General features: G+C 42.5%; 3 protein-coding genes across 7 annotated transcripts in view; 2 read left to right on the top strand and 1 right to left on the bottom strand.

Moving 5' to 3' along the window:
- The window catches only part of camkk1a (calcium/calmodulin-dependent protein kinase kinase 1, alpha a), a 42,849-nt gene extending 36,816 nt beyond the window's left edge, over nucleotides 1-6,033 (top strand). The window contains exons 14-16 of the mRNA XM_026372514.1: nucleotides 7-135; nucleotides 880-983; nucleotides 2,721-6,033. Of these exons, the coding sequence (XP_026228299.1) occupies nucleotides 7-135; nucleotides 880-983; nucleotides 2,721-2,793 (306 nt within the window). The 3' untranslated portion in view covers nucleotides 2,794-6,033. The remainder of the gene's footprint in view (nucleotides 1-6; nucleotides 136-879; nucleotides 984-2,720) is intronic.
- A 756-nt stretch (nucleotides 6,034-6,789) lies between these two features.
- p2rx1 (purinergic receptor P2X, ligand-gated ion channel, 1) lies at nucleotides 6,790-17,578 on the bottom strand. Of its 5 annotated transcripts, none has more exons than XM_026372518.1 (14): nucleotides 16,412-17,578; nucleotides 13,857-14,001; nucleotides 12,518-12,589; nucleotides 12,143-12,200; nucleotides 10,852-10,939; nucleotides 10,624-10,704; nucleotides 10,046-10,187; nucleotides 9,713-9,858; nucleotides 8,423-8,513; nucleotides 8,268-8,333; nucleotides 8,070-8,165; nucleotides 7,592-7,681; nucleotides 7,406-7,450; nucleotides 6,790-7,313 (listed from the first exon to the last, which is right to left on the bottom strand). In XM_026372518.1, the coding sequence occupies exons 1-14, from the start codon at nucleotides 16,549-16,551 to the stop codon at nucleotides 7,308-7,310; spliced, it is 1,266 nt and encodes a 421-aa protein (XP_026228303.1). In that variant the 5' UTR covers nucleotides 16,552-17,578; the 3' UTR covers nucleotides 6,790-7,307. The 5 variants fall into 5 exon arrangements, with proteins under 5 accessions (XP_026228303.1, XP_026228301.1, XP_026228300.1 ...); XM_026372516.1 differs by having other exon boundaries at nucleotides 7,415-7,450; nucleotides 12,131-12,200; XM_026372515.1 differs by having other exon boundaries at nucleotides 12,131-12,200; nucleotides 16,412-17,577.
- A 1,662-nt stretch (nucleotides 17,579-19,240) lies between these two features.
- dhx33 (DEAH (Asp-Glu-Ala-His) box polypeptide 33) lies at nucleotides 19,241-25,303 on the top strand. The gene is made up of 12 exons (XM_026373030.1): nucleotides 19,241-19,704; nucleotides 19,964-20,124; nucleotides 20,241-20,468; nucleotides 20,619-20,789; nucleotides 21,062-21,247; nucleotides 21,415-21,526; nucleotides 21,997-22,156; nucleotides 22,388-22,476; nucleotides 22,556-22,683; nucleotides 22,790-22,993; nucleotides 23,108-23,194; nucleotides 23,645-25,303. Exons 1-12 carry the CDS (start codon nucleotides 19,494-19,496, stop codon nucleotides 23,951-23,953), a joined length of 2,046 nt encoding a protein of 681 aa, XP_026228815.1. The 5' UTR covers nucleotides 19,241-19,493; the 3' UTR covers nucleotides 23,954-25,303.
- The last annotated feature ends 372 nt before the right edge of the window (nucleotides 25,304-25,675 follow it).

Here is a 25,675-nt window from a genome sequence, read left to right on the forward strand (position 1 = left end):
GCCTAGGTGGACCAGTGGGTGACTCAACGAGGCACTGACCCCTTGCCCCTGGAGGAGGAGCACTGCTTTGCGGTTGAAGTGACAGAGGAGGACATCCAGAACTCAGTCAAGTTTGTTCCCAGTCTCTCTGCAGTGGTAAGAACCACTGATTGACCTTTTATATTTTAAATGGGTACATTCAGTGGGACTCAGCATGCCTGTTTTAGGACAAGGCTGCCTCTAATCATGATTCAACATGAAATTCTACAAACCTTGAAGCCCTCTGCTTTACTAGCGTTTATTCCTGCAACTTTAAAAGCCTTTCTCTGCCCACTGTTTAAAATAGTAGCGTTCAGGCTGTACTGTAGCTGTAGGGACCGTTCACATCAACCATTATCGGTGATTCAGGGACGTAGCAGAAGAACCACTTTCCTGCATGTGGGAAACCAAATTTGGCAGCATGTGGTCTGTTGAGTGCCATAGCGTTGCACTAATTTGGAGGAATTCACAGTATGGCAGTGTCTCATAAAGACCACATTTCACATTATTAATGTCCTTTATCCTTTCAATCACAAAATGAATGAGTGTATTCTTAAAGAAATCTAAAACCACTCTAACAAGCAAGTAAAACATTATTTTAGAGGTGAATCTGTATGCAGGACCTAATATATTATAATTGGTAATATTAAAAAATTGGTCGGGTAGGTACACTTAAGGGTTGAGGGGTCAGTGTTTTGTCCTAGGACACTTGAAATTTGGTGAGTGAGACCTGAATGTACTACCTCAGTGCTCTAACAACTGAGCTAAGAGACCGACCTTATCCAAGGAACCAGTCTCAGCCTCAGAGGGCAGACATGGTGGGGCGTCCTGGTAATTGTCTTTTGTCTGTGAACGTTCCAGATCTTGGTAAAAGCCATGCTGAGAAAGCGCTCCTTCAGTAACCCTTTTGAGTGTCCAAGCAGGAGAGAGGAGAGGTCCATGTCTGCACCTGGCAGCCTGCTCATGTAAGCACACACCGTCCAGCCACCCTCTACCAATCAATAAATATCCACAACACACACCAAAAAACATACATTAAAAGCACATAGGTTTAATCCTGTTGTCGACTTTGCTCGAGATTCTGACATAAATTGCTCCTTCACACCTGTCTCCTCTTTCTGCTGTATCAGGTTAACTAGCACTGACTGCGGCAGCAGCCGCTGCGATTTTGTGTTGCCATAGCACCATAATTCATTCTTTCATTGTATGCAGTGGAGCTTACATCTTTTATAAGTGTTTCTTTGTGTGTTGCTTTCAGCTTTTAAAGGTAGGACGGTTCAGAGTGACAAAGAATGATACAGATCCAGTGCCTCAGGCTGGCCTTGGTTTTTCTTTTTACATGGATTGAAAGTCACTGAGGAAATGAGCCAGTCATTCTTTCCCATCATGCAATTTCAACATATACAGCCAAGGGCAGATTAAAGCATCTATAGCTGTTTCCAGCTGTGCTGCGAGTGCCCTCGGGACAGTAATCTGTGTTATGTGTCCAGCAGACTTTGTCATGAAGACGAACCACTGCTGCGCTGAACGTGGAGCAGACTCTAATCTCATTTTGTGAAGGGTTTTAGATGGTTTCTTCTCTATTTAGGTCAAGGTTTCCCCTGTTAGTCTCCAGGCTGTCAGAGCTGCTATCTAAGGTAAACGTGTTTTCAGATGACATGCAGTTTCAAGCAATACTGCCCCCAACTGATAAAACAGGATTTTTCGTCTAGGACTAGTATTACTAGCACAATGCCATGAACCAGAATGTCTGTATAGATACTGAGGATTGGATCATCTCATCTTGAAAAATAAACCTTGTTAATTAATAGAAAGATTGTAAGACTGTGAACAGCATGTAGCTTCTTTTTTTTTTAAACAATGTGTAAGAACAATACAATTATTCTGATATCTTTAATATTATGTTTTTCTGACTCAAATCAAATCCCATTGTTAAGAAGAAGGAAAACAGACACATTTAGAAGCAGAAACTGGACTTAAAGCTACAATATGTGACTTTTTTCAAATGTTAAATAAATGTTTTTATAAATGTATATAATTTTTTTTGTTAGTTAAGACATGCTCTATAACTCTTAGTGTGGCGAGGTGCTGGCGGGAAATATTCCCTAATAAAGAGAGGCTGGTTGTGTCAACACTGAAATGTAAAGAATCCTCCTCCAGCTTCACGTGGAGGCAGAGGAGCAGATAGTGGGGACGTCATCTCCACCAGCGACCGTGTATTTGACCTCCTGAGGTGACCTCTGCCTCTCTCTCACCTGTGACTTTTCCATCCTTTCTCCCACTCTGCTGCAGGGACTCGTGGCCCTTCCGGCCCTCTTTTAAACTTCACCCCTCACTCAGGTAACACAACTACAGCACAGCTCGCTGTCTGTCTAACATCTACCAGCCGCTGTCCCCATCATCATCTTAGACTCCTCGTGCTCTTGCTTAAAACCCCATCATGAAACGTGATGGAGCAGCCCCTCCCCAGCTGTCATCTCAGAGTCAGAGTCATCTCCCCGCCGCTGTCACTTAACGCCGTGTTTCATAGACAGCATTTTGTGTTTTTCACATCCATCAAGAAGGAAAAAGAGCTGGAGGTCCTGCTCCATTTGGACAGATGATGCATATGCTTAATAGTGTGATCCTGCACATCCCTGTCAAGCTTCAGACTGTCCACAGAAATTCCAATTTTGACTTCTCTCCTCTATCTGTTCTTTCAGAAAGAGCAGCACGGGCGATGGGCCCAGAGAGGGAGAGCTGGAGGACCTGCATGAAGACGAGCCCTCCTCTTGAGTTTCCCGTCAACAGAGTCTTAAAGTCCGTTATCTTTGCGTCTTTTTGCTTGAACCTCTGTGCGTTCTTTTCATCCACACATTTCAAATGAGTATCACACTACAGGCTTGTTGTTTTGCACACTGAGGAAACTCAACGTTTTAAATCCGATACAGTGCTCGCTCAGGTTTGCTTTTTTATTTATTTTTTGCTTTTGGTTTTTCTTACCCCAGTGTCCCTCTCCACTGTGGAGACTTCCCAGGCACTAAATGTGATCCTCATTGTTTCCTGTCTTAATTGCTCAACCACTTAGAGTTGTGATTTGCATCAGTGAACCGTTAAGAGGAATTGAACCAATTCTCTGGATCGTTAACTGTTCAAATAATTGTACTGGGAGAAGATGAGAACCTGCTTGTCAGCTGGCAGCACACTGTGAAGAAAAAAAACAGTTAAGATCAGATTTAGTTTTTTGTTTTTACCTGTGTGCATGGTGTATAATTATGTCTTATCATCAGACTGTCTGCAGTCACCTGTCACAGTCATAGCCTGCATGACGAAGAGAAAAGATCTGTTCAGTAAGTATCACAGACTTCAGCATGTAAATGACTCTATATTATCTCATTGGTGAACTGCAGCTTTTCATTTCTGATCAGTGATCAGTCATGTTAATATTATACATAAATTAAGTATCTCACAGCCCTATTGTACAGCACATGTGCCATCAGGAGTTTTTATTTTGAAGCAAGGATTTAAAGGCTGAAGTCCTTTGCTGTGCTGCCTTCACGGTCCTGTTTGAACGTCTTTTGACATGAAGAAAAAGAAAATCATCCATCTCGGGGTGATCACACAAGAAGGACAGTGACTTATAAAATGTCGAAACACATTTCAAAGTGATTTTTTTTCCTGCAGTGTGTATTTATTTTTGTGTAACAAGTAATTTCGCGCTTCGTCTCCTGTTCTGTTATGAGTCGTTTTGTCTGATGGTTTTGGTTCTTTAACACTGTTTGATTCGATGTGAAATGGCTGCGAGAGCATTTCAAAGTGCATGTCGTTTGATGGTCAGTCAGACAGACAAAAAGAAGGACGTCAACTTGCCAAACAAATTTGAGATGATTTCACCTATTTAAACATTTCTGACCAGCGTGAAAAATATTATTCTATAAAAATATGTATATATACTTATGTTATTATATATATATATAGTGGAATTTTTTATGCTTTGCCTTTTTTAGTTGAACAAGCTGTATAAATCCAGCACTACAGATTTTTTTGAGGAGTTTTTTTTCTAAGTCAAGAGAAGGGATACCCTATACACCCTGCTAATTTTCATACAGTCCCTAAATACCTTGCTTTGTTAAACCTGTGAGGTCTCCAACCAGCCACGCAAGATTTTATCTAAGTGGATCTGTGGAAAACCTACAGTACTGACGTTGGCTGGCATGCTAACCCAGTGGGACCTCAAATGTTGGGTTAATGGATTAATGGGAAAAAAAGCTTCATTTTTGTGATTTCAGTCCTTTGTTTGTCATTCAAGTTGGTTGACTGAAAAAAAAAAAGAAATCTGTGGGTTGATTGTCTCTGCCGACTCGAATCATTGAGAACATTTCCGCCTCCACAGCAGCTCTGCCTTAGATAAATGCTTATATAACTCCATTTTGATTTCTTTCCTCCCCTCTTTTGCCGGCCTGGCGCGTTGCCCCTGTCAAGAAAGCATGTGTGGCTGGCAGAGAGCGCCGATCACTTGAACCGCAGTGAAAAGGAGCATTTCAGTGTCATGATTAAGCCCAGGCTGCCAACAACAACAACACTTCCCCATCCGCTTCAGTGCCGTTCACAGTGCAGCTGATTAGTGCAGAGCTTAGCACTTCCTCAATTAAGATTGCCCTCAGTGGGAAATCTTTTTATGCATATGCATAAAAATCATTTGAAAGTCAACTTCACTATCATGTGGGTACAGGGGAATGTAAATCTTTATATGTTTTATTGTTCATGAAACGGTTGGTAAAGGCTCTGTACAGGATAAATGCACACTGTATGTCTTTATTTGTAATTATCTGAAACCTTTCTGCGCATGCCGTTTTAAAATAAGGGTTGTATCTCTCATTTGATGATGCTTTTCTCTCGTTTTCATTGCTTCTCTCTGCTGAGGGTGACGTAAGTGAAAAATCTGTTTTGAGGGTAACCTTCAGTGAAGGGCTGCTTGAACCAAAAAGTATGAACCGGTGCGTTACATTTTGATTTCTCTGTTAAAGCAAATGTTCAATCCACGTAATATTCTTCATGGGATTAATTTAGGTGTTGCTGACTTAACATATGTGTGTTTGTACAGGCATTATGTCACTGTCAGAGGTGCAATATTGCTGTCGTCTCAATCATCCTTGCATTATTGGCTCTTTCTCCTCCCCCTCCCTTGTAAGAGCACTCAGGCCATTCATCCTCTTGAGTGTATTGAACTTGTTCTTAATGAAAGTTCGGATATAACCGCTTTATATTTAACTATTTGCACTTTTCCACTTGCAAATGCATTTTAACATTGTTGCGATTACATAAAACACTACTGGGACCTGCCAATCATGAAAACACTGTACAGTCCATGATCACGAAGACAAACTGTCTTTACAGTTCTCACTGTTCCCTCTTGCATCTTAATTTGGAGGCATGTCACAGTACGTCTGCTTTGAAGATTCTTACCAATGAAACCCCTGTATGTTCCCCTTTTCTAGCAACTTATCTTCCTGTCTCTGTCAAAATGCTGTAACAGCTGCGGCAACAGGATTGGTTTTAAATTGCTGTTGTTGCTGTTGTTGTTGTTGTTGTGCATTTGCATTTAATGCCAGAATGATGAGTGTTATATAACGGTGGCACTTCTGGCTTTCACTGCTCAAATGATGCAGAAGCTGGATCCATAGGAGCAGCCTGAAGTGGCAGCTTCGTGTCATCGAGACACTGAGGATCATGGATGATCAGTAGCTTGCCTCAGAGAAGAAAATGTTTGACCTTCCAACTGCAGAAGTATAAACTCCAGCAACACACTTAATATAATATAAAGAACAACTGCACTGTCAGACCTGTGTGTTTCAGTTTGGGGCCATGTGACACTGATGACGGCCACAAGCTGAAACACATGACGCTGTACTTTATACTAATTTAGTGTTGCCAGAGTTTATACCACATTAGACTTTTTTGTTTCTTTATAGCAATTTGACGTTTTGCCAGAATTGTTATTTAAAAGTCAATAAACTTTTTTTATATAAATGATTACGTCGAGGATTGTGAATGGCATTTTTGCGACGTTTGACAATGGACTAATGAATTAAAGAACTTCAATTTTTGCTGCAGACAAGCTGCATAACAGTTAGTGAGTCAAACATAAAACTGAAGAAGAAAAAATGTTTTTTAGTCATTATATTATGTTCCCCAAAAGTTGGCATTTTCCACTTCTACTGCATAATAGCAGTTCATACAAATATGTTCAGAAATGTACAGGGTTGTGCACCCTTAATGCTTTGTTAGTTAATGTTGTTACAGCAGTGAAAAAAGGGGGAAAAAGGCCATCCCAGTGTGGTGTTGCTTCAGCTGCACACAGGAAGTAAGTGGCAGGAATAAATTCTCATGATTTCAGGTCGTAATTATATCCAAAGACAGAGGACTGTGCAAGAGTGACTCTGTAAATATGGTGTCAAGGAGATTTTTCCACTGCTACATGTCTGATGAAGCTGTCCTGATGTCCTGTGTGTTGAAGGTGTCTGCTCTCTGTTTGTTTCTGGATGTCAGTCTTGTGATGTCTTGTGCATTTCCCTGAATGTACTCGCTCGCCCGCATCCGTTGCTTATATAAAACTGAAGCATGATACATCCCTATGGAATGTAGTTGTTACCATGTAAATATGTACCAATCTCTATAAAGAAGCTATTTTTTGCATGCTTTTTGTACACCTAGACATAATCAAACAATAAAAAAAGAAAATGTGAATGCTATTTTGCCTCTATTCCTGTTCAAGAAAAAAAAAAAGCAGGATTATTACTGTACATCTTTTATTAAATTCAATCGTCGATCACAAAGTGCACACAAGGGTGAATCACTGACAGTGGCACATCCACGCAGGTAATGGATGACTTATGGATGATGTGTTTGCACAGAGGAGCACTGAAGTGGCAGAAAAAGTTTGTGGTTTTTTTTTTTTTTTACCTCACAGTGATGGAGACAGTGAAAGTTACACCCACAGTATGAACAAAAGCAAACTGAGCTACACCCAAAAAGGTACACACACTATACAGCTGAGCTACGGCATCTGTGGCTGACACACAACAGCAAGAGTCACAGTCGCACTGGGACGCCTGGAAGAGTGGTAGAGATTTAGAATACGAGGACGTGAGGAGCATGTCACTTGACTCTGTCCAGCCTGAGTCCCTTTTCAGTCCATCGAGTGTGTGTGTGTGTGTGTGTGTGTGTGTGTGTGTGTGTGTGTGTGCAGGGTTCCAGTGCAGTACACCTGAAAGGTAACGTTGCCATTGACTTGAAGGTTTGCTCCCAGGTCACTTCTGCACAGGAGAAGAGGAAAAACAGGACATGAGTCATCACCAAAGTCGTAGCAAAATGGCTTTATTCTTCTAAAAATGCACAAATATCTTACTTTCGATACCTCAGTCTCCATGCTACCTGCCTCTGAATCAGGATCCTGCAGAATAAAAGCCAAAGCCACAGAATAGGAGGCGATTAGACATCTCAGGTGAAAGGATTCTCCTCGTCAGCACATGTTACAATACATGGAATAAATAAATAAATCTACTCTACTGTCTAGACTTCTACATGCACTCACGTTGGACTGGTCAGTGCCATGGACTTGTCTTGCATTTGCCTCAAAGGTGTATTTGATGCTTGTGTCTAAACCGAGCGACTCGCTGTCATGCTGTAAATACAAAATGCCCTGCCTGTTTCAGTTAAAGGAGGAAGCTGTCTGGGTGCCACTGGTGCACATTTCATCTTCTATCGGACAAATGACTGCGCTGCAGTGAGCACAAATGGTTCTGCACTGGTTTGTGAATGTTATGGGAATAAACACAGATTTAATCTGATGGCTGATGAAGGTGTGATTGCCGGTTCTAATATATAGCTATCATGAAATACATTCAATATGTATGTGTATATACAGATCTAGATTTCTACTGAATGGATTTTCTGTCTGTCTGGACTGACTGTTGTCATTGTTAAATGTCTCACTGCTGCCACCGTGTGTTCAAACTGATCACAGCAGAACTAACATCCAATTATCACTTTGCACACTGACGAGATCTTACCTGTATCGGTGTATCTGTATATTTGAATTTCATGTTCTTGTAAAATTCTCTTTTTGGCAGCAAATAGAGCAACACCAAATCACATACTACAGTTGCCTGGAAATGATTTAAGAAACCACACTTGTATTAGTAGCAGAATGATTCCAATGACATGAAATAAATGATTTGTTTGAAATAAATGATGCAAGTACAGCATACCACTCCAAAAATGCCCACTCCAGAGCCTATGGCCGTCAATGTTGGGATGATATCAAACTTTCTTGCCTGTGAAAAACAGAGTACCAGTGACTTAACATTCCCTCTTAACTCAGCAATCCGTGTAAATAAAACTGTATGCTTTATGTAGTACTTACCAGTGACTGAACAATGATATCAAATCGGATCCCAAACACTTTGAGAAGAGTTCTTTTCTGAACACTGTTCTCCAAATAATGTTTTGCGTACCTACAAACAGGCATGTGCAAAGTTAACCAGATCTGACAAAGCACTTCTAAGCATCTCATCTATTTTTAATTATATTGTTTAGGAAGATGCAAAACATGTATCAAATGAAACTAAAATCATCAAAGAATAAATCAATTATTTATTGTTACTCACAAACTGTTCTGATTATGCTTTAGCCAATTAACACTGCCCTTGTATAAATAATGCTAATGACTGCGCCAACATGTATGTGTGAGCACAGAGAGATTAAACTACCCTCAGAACAATTACCACAAAGGCTAAAACGAAATCTCTGAGAGCTACGTTCATCTGTTCTACTGAAGCCAAGTAAACATCATAAACTTCAGTCTGCGTCACAGATCAGGAGCCAACGTTGGGTTCAGGAAAAAAACAGTAAATACTGGAAATAAAAGCAAAAATTTCTATCAACTCTAATTCTTAAGGCACTGAATGCAGACACGCTGAAGCGAACCGTTTGTTTTCCCTACAAGAAACAGGAAATTACTAAACACTGTAGCAACATAGTATTAAAACCTCTATTTAAGCAATTGCTAAATGAGGTAATATTCTTGCTGAGAGAACAGTGAGAAACAGTCTAGAAACAGTTGGCTTGGCCCATAGTGAAGAGTGAAATCCAGCTTGATGCTTCAAGCACCGACATTAGACGTGTCAGGAAATAATAATAATAATAATAACAAACAACTGTCATTTTTGATGGTAGAAACATTATTTGTTTGTAATTATTTGTAATGATTGTGATTTTTTTCAGCCTCGGGTTTGGTAAGTTCTTCTTCTTCTTTATAATAAGAAGCCAAGTACTGAACCCACCCACTGACACCAGGGGTGCTCAATCAGATTCCAAGGGTGCAGGGCCACGCTTGGCCACCCTTGAGGCCACACCGCCTTTAGACGAATTCTTACTTTACATCACACTCTCAAAAGTCAAACTATAATAGCACAGTAGCTAGAGCATATACATGGTCCTGTTATCTGCAGTCTAACATCTTAATTCAAGTGGTTCTTCATTTCTGTCGATGAGGCAAAAGAACAAACCACAGCTTCCAAAATGACTCTAAAAGAGTTTGAACAGCAGCTGAATGTTATTAACTTCATGAAAGATTTATTGCAAGACTGTTGTTTTAGATTATATTTGTTTTTCCTAGGTGTGCCTAGCAACTGGGTGTATTTACTGTACACACCTGAAGTTGTAGCCCAATGATGGTCTGGTTTGGCCTGTATCGCTAGGGTTTCCATATAGTCCATGGAAGTTGTACTTTGGTTTACAGTGTTTCACAGCCACATCAAAGTTACATGTCCAGTCAATCACAATACCAATGGTCCCTCCCTGTCAGGACACAAGCACACAATACGTCATGCATGTCTCTATTACCCCCAGGAGGGACAAAAGAGACAAAACAACAAAAGATAAATGATGTACAACTGTGAGTGGAGGAAATGGGAATGTGCTTAACCACCTGGATACCACTGCAGTCCATTTAGTGTTGAGCAAAGGTCCCATGCACCAAACTTACCTCTTGGGCTATTGTTTCAAAGTTGAAGCCAGATAGTTTAACTATGTCTCCCAGTCTGAATATGGGACACAGCGGTGCGTCCTCTGGATGATATAGACATTTGTTGATGTAGTCGGCATCAATCCCCTCAACCAGGTTACTCCTAAAAACACAATTAAACATTTTAAAGCAAACCACTGCTAAAAAATACTGTTGCCTCAGAGATTTGCAAGAGACAGCTTAAAGCTACAATATGTAATTTTTTATTGTAGTGTAGAAATCTGCTGTATAATATGCAGGGATAATGCTGCTGCTTCTAAAGGATTTTTAGTGAGGCTCACCCGTCTGACCAATCACAGAATTTCAATTATTTCTGCTTTATTATTATAAAAGTCTTGTAGTTTTTTTCTTCCTCTTAACTTTTTTAACAAGGTACCTGACTTTCACGTGTAAAACTACCATTTATACTCATTCAGCTACATTTTGTAGTCATAGCAACATATCATATGTCAAAAAATGACTTATTGATATTTATGTATCTAGATTCTGCAGAATATCTGCAGAGCTCAGCTTAATGTGACATGAAGAAAGTTCATCACCTTGTGACACCAAAAATGGGGAAGGTTACAGAATTTTTGATGAACAGTGTGTAGTTCTCTGCAGACATCAACAGAGGAGGACTGGGGGGGGGGGAGAGCAGAGAATCCAACATTAGACAAAGGTGCTTCATACAAATATTCAGCATAAATCAGTATGAGTGGTGTATAAAACAATCCTCTAAGCGGCACAGAATCCTAACTTTAGTATTATTCAGTGATTCTACATACCTTGGTATTATGCGATCATCCTCAACAGGGCACCAAGCCAACACCTCACAGGTATTAGTGGTATTCACGCAGACTCCCGTCATTTCCCCTTGAAACAGAGACAAACGAGAGTTCATCAAAAGATACAGAACTTAAAAGTAGAGCAGGCATTAGTTGTTGCAAGCAGCAGCAAAAATAAAAAAAAAGTATTAAAGCTATTCTAAGCATTTTCTGCCTCCACATTTCATCTTATCTTGAATTAGCATCAACAGCAGCAGACAAGATATAAAAGAGAAGCAAAGCAAACGCTGAAGTAGCCGTTTCCTTTATCTTGCCCAGATCCTAACATATAGTTTCTCTCTGTTTGATTAGCTTTGTTGGTATCAGTGTCTCGGATCATGTGCCGGATGAGTTCTCCAGCAGGCGTTTTGTCACCGTCACTTCATTTGACTGCAGGGGCGCCTGGACATGTTTACTTGTCTATAATCAAAGAGACAGTACACATCCCCTAAAAGGGACGCTGGCACCTCGAGGTGCATTTGACTGGTCTGAAACAGACAGATCTAAAGCTCGGGCTAACATCACTCGTATTGAAGTGGAAGTGGGACACAGAGGACTTGAAAGGCTCAACAAGCAACCCTGACACAGACGGAGGACAATAAACTGATTTAAACGTAGCGCTCTTTGGACTTGCAGTGGATGGTGACTACTGTAGCTCCAGTAGGTCGGGACCTTTTTAAAACACATCTCTCTGAGTGACTGATGATTTTAACGTGTGTGTGTGTGTGCTTATGAGTTATATCATCTCACGCACACACAAGTTTCTGTGATGGCTGTGCTCACGCTTATATACACACCAGTGTGTGTACTTGCCAAAGACAAGGTTAGACTCGCAAGTACTGATCAGCAGGCCAAAAACACACACACACACGCACACACACACACACTAAATGTTTGGCTGCTAAGACACATTATTGATTCTAATCAGTTTTTTTCTCAGAGTTAGAGAAGAGCAACACATGACTTCAATCTAAATGTTTACCTTAGCAGTGACTGCTGGGTTATAGTTTCTGCTGCGTGAGCCTATCCTGTGGCAGCCACGGCCCATTTTGCAAATAATGTTTCTCCACAACCTGACATAATCCTGTATCTCGCTTGCTACATCTCATCCCTGCCTGTGGCTTAAGTAGGCTTTGGTCTTTGTTGAAACAAGGTCATAAAAACATCGGAGCTGAGCTGAGTTAGGCCACAGACGGTTACTCAGTGAGGACTGCTGAGGTCACACACTGTCAGGATTTACCATGTCCCGTACGTTTGAATCTCCCTCCTTCGCAGTCGGCGTCCGACTTGCAGTTGTGCTTGTCTTTAAGCTGTTAGGATCAAGAGACTGAAGTCAGTGCATTTACTCGTGGATAGTTTCAAACATGCAGACTAAATGACGACGTGACCATAGAAGCTTGTACGTCTGCACCACACAGAAACAACTGTTTACAACCAGGCTTATTCTCCTCTGCAGTTCACCAGCTGCACAATTACCCACTTACACAAACAGTCCTGGAATGAGGCACAATTTCCTTTTTCGTTTTTACTGTTTATGGAAGTGTATGAGGGAGAAGGAGAAAACAGAGAGGAAGAGAAAGAGAAAGAGATGGAAACGAGGAGGAGGAGGAGGAACATTTTCACGTACCTCCGGGCACGTTCCCATCTGCTGACCTTCGGTTATGATGTAGTTTGTCATCACCACAAAAGATGAGTCTCCCTGAGTGTTAGGAGAAAAAGAAGGAATGTGTGTGTTTAGTGTTTAATGTTTAATGTCGGCGGCCTGTGAAACATTAATCAGCTGCATCCCACTGGTGACCCCGTGGAGGCCGTAAATCTCTTTCATCCCAAAAATATTTAACATTTAAGATTTAGAAAGAAGATAGAAGAAGAAATGAGCGGCTTCTCATTTCTTATCGGGAGCTAGTTAACAAGATTGATGCCACTCTCGTAAACGTGTTGTAGGTATAAGCCAGGAGCCAGGAGTAGAGTAGCTGCAAAAGACCCTCACAGGTGCTGTGAGAGCACTGTTAGGTGTTTCTCCTGATTACAGCCTCCATGCTCAGCTAAGCTGACTGGCTCCCGGCTTCAGTGGTATCAGTCTTTTCATCTGTCGGAGTGTGTCTGTGTGTCAGCCTCCGACTGAACCCAGAACACCACACGGATCCTGTTCTTTCCCTCTCCCTTTTTTCCCTTTTCCTCCTTTTTTCTATCTCATCTTTGCATCAATTTCACACTTCCTCTGGCGCATTAGTGTTAAATTGTGTGTTTCCTCTCACTTTGTACTCACGCTACCCCTAAGATTTACTTGATGCCGTTTCTGAACACAGTATTTCTTGTTACTTTTGGAAAGACCTGTTTCTCCCCAGCTTCTCTCACCCTTCAATACATGAAAACGTGTTGAAGTGATGAACCTGAGTAGTACCACATCCACTGGGAGACTGGATTTCAGAATACAGATGAACTTGCACTGGACCGAACGTAATAATAATAATAATAATGGATTTCTTTTATGTAGAGCTTTTCAAAGATTAAAACTTAAAATAGACCTGACAGTGTTTAGAGCGGGAAAACTCACTGGGAATTAAAACAGGCCACACCCACACCTCAGAGCTCACAGGACACTTGTCATTGTCTTAATTTCTTTCTCACAGATAACAGGACCCATCAGCGTTTTACTGTAGGTAAACAAAGCAATGTACTGTATTTGTATTGTAATATATCACTATCACTTTTGGCTGGTTGTTTGCTCGCTTCTTTACAGGATGTGTAACACGGCCTTTGGGACACGCAGAGACAACTTGATGTTGCCAAAGCCACATCGTCACCAGCATCAAACATCTGTTTCTGGTGACATCTCTTACTGGATGTGGCATAACATTAGTTAACCTCAGCCGTTGTCATGGTGATCCGTGACCTCCGTTCTTCAGCAGAAAAGCATCAGAACTCACGCAGACTTTGTGACATCACGGCAACATGACACCAACCTGAGGAGGGAAGACGTAGTCTGACACGTCCCACACTCTCTCAACTCCATTCACGTTGGTGTAGCCCACTCCCTTCATTTTGGTGAAGACGGAGCTGACGGCGATGTCAGTGGACTGGTAGCCTTTCTCGTAGATGAAAACCCACCTACGGGAGACACAGACAACATCCTGTCACATCTGTCAGCGCTTCAGACTCCCACTCCACCCCGGCCAACCATGTTCGCAGGCAGAGGCGTGTACAGGACATGGATGATTTCAACATTCCCGCATTCCAGCAGCAGACGTCACAAGAAATCATGTTCAAATGATTGTGTAATAGATTGATTACATTGAATCTTCTTCTTCTTTTGTTTCTTTAGGGCTTGTGTGTTTAACATGTCCGCAAGTTGTTAGCAGCTCCATTAAATAGACATATCCCCTCTACCCTTTGACATGGTTTAATCTCAGCAACTGTTCCTCAAACAGGTCAAAACGATCCAATAATTCACCATATTTGTCCATCTTTTCTCTCCCATTAGTCATCTCATCCTTCTTATTTTTACTCATGCAGAAAACCTGCCTGCCTCTCCCACTGCTGGTTCTAATCTGGAAGGAGTCTCGAGATCTACAGCAGGACATTTTAACCACACACGAGGCCTAATGGAACATTTAAAACTGAAGTTACGTCGAGTTCAGTGGATTAACAAAAAGTGCCTGAATCCTTTCTCACATAAATGAATTCCCATTATGCAAAAGCAATCATGGCACTCAAGTGCATTTTGATTTCTGCTGAATGAAACTTCTCATTGTGTTGCTCTGCAGTGGCTGTGAGCGTGTGTGCACGCCTAAGAGGTGCGGTTAACAGCTGGTGTGCACTGGGAAGACACCGTATGTACACACGCACACACATTGGTGCATGCAAAGCTATTTTATATAGTGTGTATAAAGCAATTATCCCATGGCAGAAAGCCTACGGGACAGCGTCTATTCAGTGCACGTTCATTTGTCTGTGCACAATGAACACAGTGACAAAAGAAGAGAAGCATCAAACTGCACAATAAGCTAAAAGCCACAGTCTCTATCAGCTCTGCTAATCAAATGATGTACGTCCGCACTTAGGTGGAGACGAAACAGAGTAGATTTACGGAATAAGTAATGAGTAATCAGTGTGAAAAGCAAACAGCGATGAGACGAGATTCAATTCAAAGAACACTTGTTTGCTACAGCTGCTGTTTCCTTTAGGTTTGTAAAAGTATTAAGAGATTGACTTTAATTGATATATAAAAGATCATGGAAATCATTAATGTGGGGTTTCTGCTTTTTGCCTTTCTGCTCTGTTTCCTCCCAAAACAGTGGTTTAAGGATGCACTGTTTTTTATGGAATTATTTGCTTGTTAAGAGAGCAAGAGCACAAAAACACAAACAGCTCATTTGTCTGCTGTGAACTAAAAACTACAGGTTTGTTAAGGTGAAGTAAAACTGTGGCAAGTGTGAGCTTGAAATTCCATCTAAAATTCCTGACAAGGCAATCAGTTCACTGCCGGGCGGACGTCTGCTCCGACCTGTCAACTTGCTGCCTGAATCCCCAGGAGAGAAATCTGGGCAGCTTTACAATCGCATCTCCTCTCATGCCCGGTGCCTGCACGGAGCAGGTGACGGGCGGGAAGGAGGCAGAGGAGTGAACGCTGTCAGGGAAGCACTAAAGAGCCTTGATACCTATCTTTCTATCTTTCTGTCTTTTCCTATGTCAGAAGCAACCTTGCCATTAGCAATAGAGGAAGTTCCTGAATGTGACTTTTTTCTTTGTGGTCGCTATCGCCATCACCAGCTGAAGGTAACGTCTCTGCCCCGTTTGGCAGTGAACTGGGCAGCAGTTGACTGTTATCTGTGTTAGCATCTGCCTCAGCGTGTTCATCAAGCATTCCTCCTCAGGTTGTGCTGCTCAGGGGTGCAAAGACACAGTAGAAAAAAAAACACACACACACACACACACACACACGTGCACAAACACACACTAAGTCTCATGCACATGCAACACCCCAAACTAACAACAATGAAAACCTAAATGCCAAGCCGTGACAAGAGGGAATTAAGAAAAACAAACGAGACTTCCTTATTATTTCCAGTGAATGACTCCAACATGCCAAAACAAGTGTGTGTGGAGGTGTGTGAGTGGCTCAGTATGCGTAAGTTAACAAGCATGTTGTTTTTTTTTGTTTGTCTGAACTTGATAACAGCACAGGCTCTGTCTGTTGAGTGTGTTCGTTTGCGGGGCCCCCGTTTGTTTAGTGAATTGCACCTGGAGACTTCTGCCGTGTCCCACACCCTCGGCGGCACCGTCCGTGAGTACTCGATGGATTCTTATCATGCTCTGCTTCAACAACATGTCACACGTCACTCTGCCAGTCAGAGCTGTTGGAATGTGCAGGGTCACTCGCAGAGGTCATTTCCCATGGATTCCAAGCACACTGAAACATGCGAGATATTGTAAACCCTGCATGCTTTCAAGTCTGCCTGTTGGCCCTGTGAGCAACACACACACACACACACACGTAGTTACAATATGTGGGTCTTACCCGATGATGTAAACCAGGACCCCCAGCTGGATCAGGCGGCACACCACTCCCACCCTCCTGTTCCTCACCAACACCTGGCGCGGGGTCTCATACTCGAAGAAGAAGTCCGAGAGGGCGCTGGAGATTTGGCTCTTCTTCATCTTCTCTCATCGGCTGACCCACAGAGAGGAGGGTCTCTCTCTCTGTCTCTGTCTCTCTCTCTCTCTCTCTTCACCCCGCTTTCATATACACACCTTTTCCCAGAACTCCACTTCCCCCCTGTGTCCGGTACCTAGTTCCTCACTAGTGGCTAAGATCAGCCTCTTCTCATAGGTGACGTCTAACTCGCTTCATGAGAAGTCCTGAAGTGTTGGACTTCCTCCCTCCCACACTGTTTTCTCTCTCTCTCTCTCTCTCTCTCTCTCTCTGTCTCTCTCTTCACCCCACTTTCATATACACACCTTTTCCCAGAACTCCACTTCCCCCCTGTGTCCGGTACCTAGTTCCTCACTAGTGGCTAAGATCAGCCTCTTCTCATAGGTGACGTCTAACTCGCTTCATGAGAAGTCCTGAAGTGTTGGACTTCCTCCCTCCCACACTGTTTTCTCTCTCTCTCTCTCTCTCTCTCTCTGCACAGGGTCACTCTCTCTCTCTCTCTCTCTCTCTCTCTCTCTCTTCTCTCTATCTTCCCATTCACCTCAGTGCTGCAACTTCTGGATTTCACTACATCTATCTTCTCTCGGTTGTGTTATATACGGCACACTCAATTAGTGCCGTACAATGTTTTTTATTCAATCTTGAATGAGTTGCAACTTCAAATGACTCCACAGCTGCCACACACACACTAGACCTCCTCCTCTCTTTATACAGTCAGCCCTTATCGTCTCCACTGACACTCTCTTCCTGCATGCTAGGTCAAGATAGAAACCACATAAGCTGAACACAAACAAACATTTAGTATGCCTCAGTTCAGCTTCTTTGCCTCCTCTCATGTCTCTATTTTCAGACGTTAAGCCTTCTTATGTTTTATCATCACTTTGTGTAGGGGTAAGAAACACAGAGGGCTTCTTGCCCCATTCAGCAATTCACTTTCTCTCTCTTCATGCACTACGCTTTGCATTTCTTATCTTCACTCCTGGAGGAAACGAAGCAGCAAACGCATAATTATTATAAAAGTAAACCGTTCAGTCTCAGTGTGAATGAACGGAAATATTAAGAATATTACATAAAAGGTTTTGCAGCAAAAAAAAAAAAAAAAGAAATATCTTTCTCACTCTTGTATGCAGTGCTTTCTAATCTCCAGAGATTAGAGAACGGAACATCTCATTTTGGAATCATGTTTAAAATCCAAATCTAAATCTGATTAAGGTCTATTGCAAAATATGCACTGGAAATTGCCACAAAATGGCCATTTGGTAGGATTGCTAGGGTTTGTCAGGGTTGAAGGACTAACTAAATGAAAAACGCTCCAATATATGTGCCTTACATTGCATTTAAAGGCAGGATGTGATAAGATATCATAGAAACTTGTGGTGTGTTTAGCTTGAGTTGCCAGACGAACTGAAAGTAAGTTGATACCTTTGTTGATACAGACAATCAGTGGGTTAGCATTAATGGTGGAGTAAGCTGGAGATTAGTTCAACTGGCCTCCAGGTTATCTGTGTAGTGCTGCATCAAACTGACAGGTCGTCTTTGACGTCTTTATCACTGACTATGTACTGATCAACTGAAGGTTACTGAGGTTGCAAGAGTGAGTGGCAAATGGAGCATCTGTTTGAGAGCGTGGGGAAAAAAAAAAGGAACAACAACAACAAATGATTTCAAAATGCAAGTCGGTGCAGCGGCATTGTTGTGAGTGGAAAAGAAAAGCAAAAGAATGGGCCCTTTTGGTAGTTTGTCAAATGCAAGCCATGCAGAATAACTTGTAAATCTTCTTTCTATCGAGATTTTATTCAGTCACAGCAACGTTTAAAAATAAATGAAAACTTTATACTTTACTTCTTTGTTCTGCCTCAATAAACTGTCAGTCTCATACAGAGTTGCAAACCATTAGTTGCATAATTTCCTGTGTATTGCAATTTACATAACCTTTTACTAAGATCAAAATGTTGCTTTACCTGTTCCACCAATCCTTTCAAAATGATAAAGATAGGGTGTGTCGCACAGCCCGGACCAGTACGAGGTATTTGACAGTCATCCCACCACCACCTACTCCCAAACCAGCTCCACATGTGGAGTGACCAGAGGCAAGAGAAGGTGATAATGACATGTTTTATAGCTAATAAAACTAAAAAGACATGATTTCACTGTTCACTGAATTCCCATTACCTCTGTGAAGTCTCTTTGTATCACCTAAACTCTTTTCATGAACTATTGCTGTAAACAGATTGCCATTATATGTTGGAGTGGATATCTTATATGTTTTATGATTATAAATCAGACCGGCAAAAAATGGTAGTAGATTTTTAGAGGAATCAAAGACATGTGGTGATTAAATAATCTTAAGGGGTCCTAATTTTACTGATGGTCCCATCAGGCAACAACTAAGTAGTCCAGCAGGCAAAACCCAGCATCAAAAGGTTTATTTCAGTCCAGTAAACTGTACAGAGACACAGACAACCAGACAGTCTGTCTGTATGATAAAGTCCCCATGCTAGTTTTGGCCATACACTGTATATAAATCATTTTATAGTTTTCTGGTTTTGACAGCTTCAAAACCAGAAAACTATAAAAATAATACATGCATTTAGCAACTTTACACACTTCAAAAGTCAATACATTTTTGTTTTAAGTGCTTCAGACAGTTATGAGTTATATTTCAGAAATTATTTACACTGACAAAATAATAAACAATAGTTTTTTTTAAGGCCGTCCGGCCGTGTGCCTGTCAGTCTCCACTCAGGACACATTTCACAGGAGACAAATGACGTCAAACTTCTGCGCCCGAGTTTCACCACGTGGGGACGTTTTTGCAGAGGTAGCAAAACATCCGCAGTGACGCTGTCCAGAGACCACGAAGAAACTTTTTCTTTCTTTTGGACATTAAAAGAATCCTAAGAAAACGCTGTGAAGGTTTTGCTATAAGGGCCACTTCGTCTAGACCATGCCCCAGGACCCCGACCCTCCTCCGGCTAAAAAATTCAAGCCGGGGTCAGTTTTTTTCCGTCTCGAAAAGAATAAACCTGGAATGCTGCTGCCTAGAAAGGGAAATGTAACCACTCCGATAGACGTGCAGAGGAAACAGCTTCCTATCTACCAGGCCAAACCTCAGCTACTGAACCAACTGAGACAGCTTCACAACGCTGTGCTGATAGGTAAGATGCTCACAGCTGCAGTTAGCTGGTACTGCTAAGTTATAGCGTTAGCATCTGCTGTGCGACTCCAGTTAAAGGGACAGTCCGCTCTGAAATACCATTATATCATCAGCTCCTATACTGTGTAGCAAACTTTCAGTTTGTGATTTCTAACACTTATAATTCAGAATAGTAAACACATTTAAAGTGCAGAGAAAATGTCTACTTTATATTCCTAATGGATGGATGGACTATGCCTAACTCCTCTGTCATGTGTCAGGTGAAACAGGTTCTGGAAAGACCACTCAGATCCCACAGTATCTGTATGAGGCCGGCATCGGACGCCAGGGCATCATTGCCATCACTCAGCCTCGCCGAGTAGCTGCCATCTCACTTGCAGGAAGGGTGGCGGAGGAGAAGAGGACTCAGCTTGGAAAGCTGGTATGCTCGGTTGACAGGTTTCTTCTGAGACTAGGCTCTCAAAACATGGTCTTAATTTTCAGCCACAGCCTAAGTCTCCTGGGCTGTGCATAGTAAGTCATCAAACCTCTTTGCAGGTTGGTTACACGGTGCGTTTTGAGGATGTCACCTCCTCTGAGACAAAGCTGAAGTTCATGACAGATGGCATGCTTCTGCGCGAGGCCATAGGAGACCCCTTGCTTCTGCGCTACACCGTGGTGGTCCTGGATGAAGCCCATGAGCGCACGGTGCACACCGATGTGCTGTTTGGTGTGGTTAAAACTGCTCAACGCAAGCGCAGAGAACTCAGCAAGATTCCCCTGAAGGTAGGAGGACGGGTCCAGCTGCTGTTGGGTTAATAAGATATTTTGTAAAAAGCACTGGATTAATCCATTTACTGTGTTCTCTCGAGAGATAAAGTGCTGCTGTTCTGCTGCTGATCAGTTTGTTCTGTTTTATTTTTCTAATCCGCACAGGTCATAGTGATGTCGGCCACTATGGATGTGGATTTGTTCTCTGAATACTTCAACAAGTCACCAGTACTGTACCTGGAGGGGAGGCAGCATCCCATTCAGATCTACTACACCAAGCAACCTCAGTCCGACTACCTGCAGGCTGCTCTCGTCTCTGTCTTCCAAATCCATCAGGTAGCTTCATTTACCCTCAGCTGCAGAGAGACTTGTTGGACCTGTATAGTGATGTCTTAGTTCTTCTGATATGATGGATTCTCACTGCAATTGAACACAGGGAAAATACACATTTGACCACTTACAGGCACCTAGAACAGTAGAATCTCTTATGTTTTAATATTATACAGAACACAGACCTGTGAATAAGCAGTGACCTGGTTGCATGTTCACATGCTGTGATGATTCATGTTGACACTGGAACAGAACACGGTCGTCTTGTTTACACGCAGGAGGCACCTCCGTCCCACGACATCTTAGTCTTCATGACGGGCCAGGAGGAAATCGAGGCTCTGGCGAGGACGTGTCGAGACATCGCCAAGCATCTGCCTGACAGCTGCAGTCCCATGGTAGTTATCCCTTTGTACGCATCGCTGCCTCCAGCACAGCAGCTCAGGGTCTTCCAGCCAGCTCCCAAGGTAAAGATACCAATAAACATGTAGACAAAACAGAGCTCTGCAGAGCAGTATAGAGAAAAGGATGTGGCTGTTAAAACAATAACCTCAGAATGTCTTAGATGTGCACGACTGTGCACGGCTGTTCTCAACAAGATTTCTAACATTCATCATGTTTCAATTATTTCCAGGGTTGTAGGAAGGTCATCCTCTCAACTAACATTGCTGAGACGTCAGTTACTATCTCTGGGATCAAATACGTGATAGACACGGGGATGGTGAAGGCCAAACGCTTCAATCCTGGTAAGATGTTCTTGTCTTTATGCTACATTTATTGGACCGTTATTAACACTGGTTACTTTTCAGATGATGAAATACAACATGTGGTTGAAAATTAAATCTGTGTTTTTCATTGTCTTTGGCTTGTGACCAATCAGAATTTAGGGCTAATGCTTTAGATTGCTGTGAGTAGTTAACTACTAACTAAAGTTACCTCACTAACAGTTTTATTTTTTGTGGCTTGAGCTGCATAGCTGACTACAGTTACCTAGTTAAATATATATTTTTCTCAATTCTTTACCAGACTTTCCAAGACTTGATCGCTGTTTGGGAACCAGTGTTTTCAAATTTGCTTCTTCTTTTAACTGATTCCTTTTAATTACAGCTTCCATAGACCTGAACAGCAGAAATCAAAACTGTTGTACTTTTAACATGAACAGTATCTTGTTGTTTTTCATTCACTTCTTTTGCTCTCATCTGGTTGTGACTCTCAGACAGTGGTTTGGAGGTGCTGGCAGTGCAGCGAGTTTCTAAAGCCCAGGCATGGCAGCGAGCAGGTCGGGCTGGCAGGGAGGAATCGGGCTCCTGCTATCGTCTTTACACCGAGCAGGAGTTTGACAACCTCATCCCTATGACTGTGCCTGAGATCCAGAGGTCGGTGGTGGTTTGTTTCGCTACATAGAGTTGGTAAAGCTCAGTGCAGCATGATGTGGATTTATTTAGGTCACTGTGATTGAGTGGCCCATTCTTCTGTTTTCTTTCCTCTGTGTGTGTGTGTGTGTGTGTGTGTGTGTGTGTGTGTGTGTGTGTGTGTGTGTGTGTGTGTGTGTGTGTGTGTGTGTGTGTTTGTTTGTGTGTGTGTGTGTGCGTGCGTGTGTGCTGCAGGTGTAATTTAGCTGGTGTGATGCTGCAGCTCATGGCTCTGGGGATTCCAGACGTGATGAATTTCGATTTCATGTCCAAGCCTTCTCCAGGTAAGATGCCACAGATCGTGACCCTCATGCCACACAGGAGGATTCGTGTGGTGGTTTTAATGTGTTGTGTTTATCCCAGAGGCCGTTCGCTCTGCTGTGGACCATCTAGAGCTGCTGGGAGCTGTGGAGAGGAAGGAGGGGCAGGTTTTCCTCACTGCTCTGGGAAAGAAGATGGCGAGCTTCCCTCTAGAACCTAGATATGCCAAGGTAAAATGTGCCTAAGACAAATGCATAGGTGGTGTAAATACAGAGGTTCTCTTTAAAGGACAACACAAAGTGACAGCCTGTCTGCCGTGTTTGCTGCGTCTCTCAGACTATCCTGCTGTCGCCGGACTTCTCCTGTTCCGAGGAGATTTTGTGCATCGTGTCTCTGCTGTCGGTGGACAGTGTACTGTATAACCCTCCGGCCCGGCGGGAAGAGGTGCTCGCAGCGCGGAAGAAGTTCACCTCCAGCGAAGGAGACCACATGACACTCCTCAACATTTACAGAGCATTCAAGAAAGTCAGTGGTAACAAGGTGAGCACATCTCGATAAGTGTCGGGGGCAGATGTATGTGGCTGGGAAAAATACAGTTAGTCAAAGATAAGTTGCTGAGCTACCTTAAAATCCAATGTGTGTCCTCTGTTAAAGGAGTGGTGTCGGGAGAACTTTGTCAACAGCAGGAACATGGGTCTGGTGAAGGAGGTCCATTCTCAGCTCAAAGAAATCTGTCTGAAGGTACACACCTTTAAATCTGTGCTGTGTGACTGCTGGGACCAGGCAGGATGACATCTAATGATGCAACACCTTATTAGACAAACTGATTGGTTATCAGAAGCTTCTCTTGGGAGCTGCAGCAACAAATCATTTACATTTTACTACATTATATGATATGAGGTATTTATTAAGCTTATTGGGCTGTAAGCTGGAATTAGTCCTGACTTGTACTGAACTTTTTGAAGGATCTGCCCAGACAATGATCTGTGTGCAGACGTGACATGAACACACCTGTGGTTTCAATGTATTTGTTGCACAAGTGTTAATGTCCTGAAGTATAATTGTGTTGCAATAGATGGCATCAGTCTATCAAGTGTCCTCTCACTGGCAGCAGTTCAGGGATAGCAGCTCTCATGTTGGATCGCAGCCTGTCTGACCTTATTAATGACTCAATATTTGTTGTTTCACCAGCTGAATTTGAAGCTGGAGTCGTGTGGGGCAGACACGGGGAACGTCCGCCGCTGCCTCGCACACAGCATGTTCATCAACGCTGCAGAGCTACAGCTTGATGGCAGCTACTTAGCCCTGGACACCCACCAGCCTGTGGCCATCCACCCATCCTCGGTCCTTTTCCAGGCCAAGCCAGCATACGTGGTGTTCAACGAACTTCTGCACACCTCCCGCTGCTACATGAGGGACCTCTGTTTGGTGGATGCTGACTGGCTGTTGGATGCAGCGCCGGAGTACTTTAGCCGTAAACTCCACCTCTCAAAGAGCTAACTAACAGAGAAACGGGCCGAATATCTCGTGACCCTCACGTAGTCCTCTGCTGCTGAATGTGGATTAAGTGCATAGAAGTTCACTACCTCCCAGTTGACATGCTGGTATGTCCCACTGAAGCAGACGGAAATCTGCATCCAGGGGCCTCACAGCTTCGACCTCTTACTTACTGCAATTCAGATTTTATACACAGTGTTTCTGGTGGCAGGGTGGTGTGGTGGTTGGCACAGTCACCTCACAGCTAGAAGCCCTTGGTTCAAATCCACCAGCCGGGTGCCTTTCTGTGTGGAGTCTGCATGTCCTCCCCATCCCCGCGTGGGTTTCCTCCCACACTCCAATCGGTCTAATTAGTGACTCTAAATCACTCGTACTTGTGAATCTTTGCCTATCTTTACATGTCAGCCCTGTGGTAGACTGGCGACCTGTCCAGGGTGTGCCCGGGCCTCTTGGCCAGTGACAGCTGGCATTGGCTCCAGCACCCTGAAAGACTTAAAAGGAAAAACAGTTATGAATAAACTGTGTTTCTTCTGTCTGCAAGTATTTCACTTTGTCACTCTGCCACGTGTTAAACACCCTGAAAGGGAGATACCCTCTTCTAACATTTGCATGCTTTTATACAGCACAGATGACCTCACTGGAGCACACTTCTTTATTAGCATTGTCTTGTTCTGACAGGATTCGTTGTATTCTTTATTCAAAATGAAATCATAACAGAGTTAAAATGCTACTCTCCATTTGTTCATTTCACTTCCCATCAAGTTAATTCAGAGAGCTGATGATACTGTCTGATCCCTGTTTGAAAAGTGTTAGCTTTCAGGAAGCTAAAAGAAGCACTATGTAGTTTTGTGTTTATACAGTAGATTTATCTTAATTCATAAAAAAATATGAAAAACACCAAAGTTGTTAAACTATACTATTTTAATATGTCACAGTGACATGATCTCACTTGGTTTACTTGCAGGATTTGTCTTGCTGGCCGCTGCATGCCCTTTTTCCCCCCTCACATCTTACGATTGTATGCCCATTTTCCCAAACACATGCACGTCAGGAGAAGTAGCATGCCTTATTCTCCAGGTTCTACGTTTCACAGATCCTTACTCGGCCATACAGGCTAACAACACAGGTATGCTGAAAACAAATGTATGCAATGCATGAAGATTATAGTCAATGATCTGATTGCTCAGGTCTTTCATACTTTGTAGAATCACACCACGTGGAGGATTAGAATGGATGCTCCTCTTGTTTGTTTGTTTTTTTACACTGGACTCAGGATTGTATAATATATTCTGTAATCTGAATAAATGACATAAGCAATTTGTAACTCTACTAAATATTAAACAAATGCATCAAGATGTGTATATTCAGTGATTAAATCTTACAGATCATACGGTTCATTAGTTTTATTTTTGAAGCAGAACATTTAAGATCTGTGTATACCATTAAAAAGCTCAAGACACACCATTGATTTGTTCATAATGGGGATGTATAACATAACGTGTTATGATCTTACATAACCACAGTTGTTATTTTTTATAAAACAAGTCTCCGTGTGGAGAACAAAGGGTAAAAAAAGGCACAGGGGCATTTCCCACTGATACAGTAATAGTCTCAGAGATCTGTGGGGGTCTTATCTGCAGCTCGACATCAGACCTGAAAGCATGTTAAATATCTCTGGATGTCATAGAAAGCACACTTTCAGTATCAACTAGTATAATTTCAGTC

The sequence above is a fragment of the Anabas testudineus genome, chromosome 14, assembly GCF_900324465.2.
Source record: "Anabas testudineus chromosome 14, fAnaTes1.2, whole genome shotgun sequence".
NCBI classification, from domain to species: Eukaryota; Metazoa; Chordata; class Actinopteri; order Anabantiformes; family Anabantidae; genus Anabas; species Anabas testudineus.

Coding starts and splice junctions, on each gene's coding strand:
- p2rx1 (XM_026372515.1), bottom strand. CDS start 16,551: ATGAAGAAGAGCCAAATCTCCAGCGCCCTCTCGGACTTCTTCTTCGAG. Junction 12,201..12,517: donor AGATGGGAACGTGCCCGGAG/GTACGTGAAAAT, acceptor TGATCCTAACAG/CTTAAAGACAAGCACAACTG. Junction 9,859..10,045: donor TTGAAACAATAGCCCAAGAG/GTAAGTTTGGTG, acceptor GTGTCCTGACAG/GGAGGGACCATTGGTATTGT.
- dhx33 (XM_026373030.1), top strand. CDS start 19,494: ATGCCCCAGGACCCCGACCCTCCTCCGGCTAAAAAATTCAAGCCGGGG. Junction 20,469..20,618: donor TCAGCAAGATTCCCCTGAAG/GTAGGAGGACGG, acceptor TAATCCGCACAG/GTCATAGTGATGTCGGCCAC. Junction 22,684..22,789: donor TAGAACCTAGATATGCCAAG/GTAAAATGTGCC, acceptor TGCGTCTCTCAG/ACTATCCTGCTGTCGCCGGA.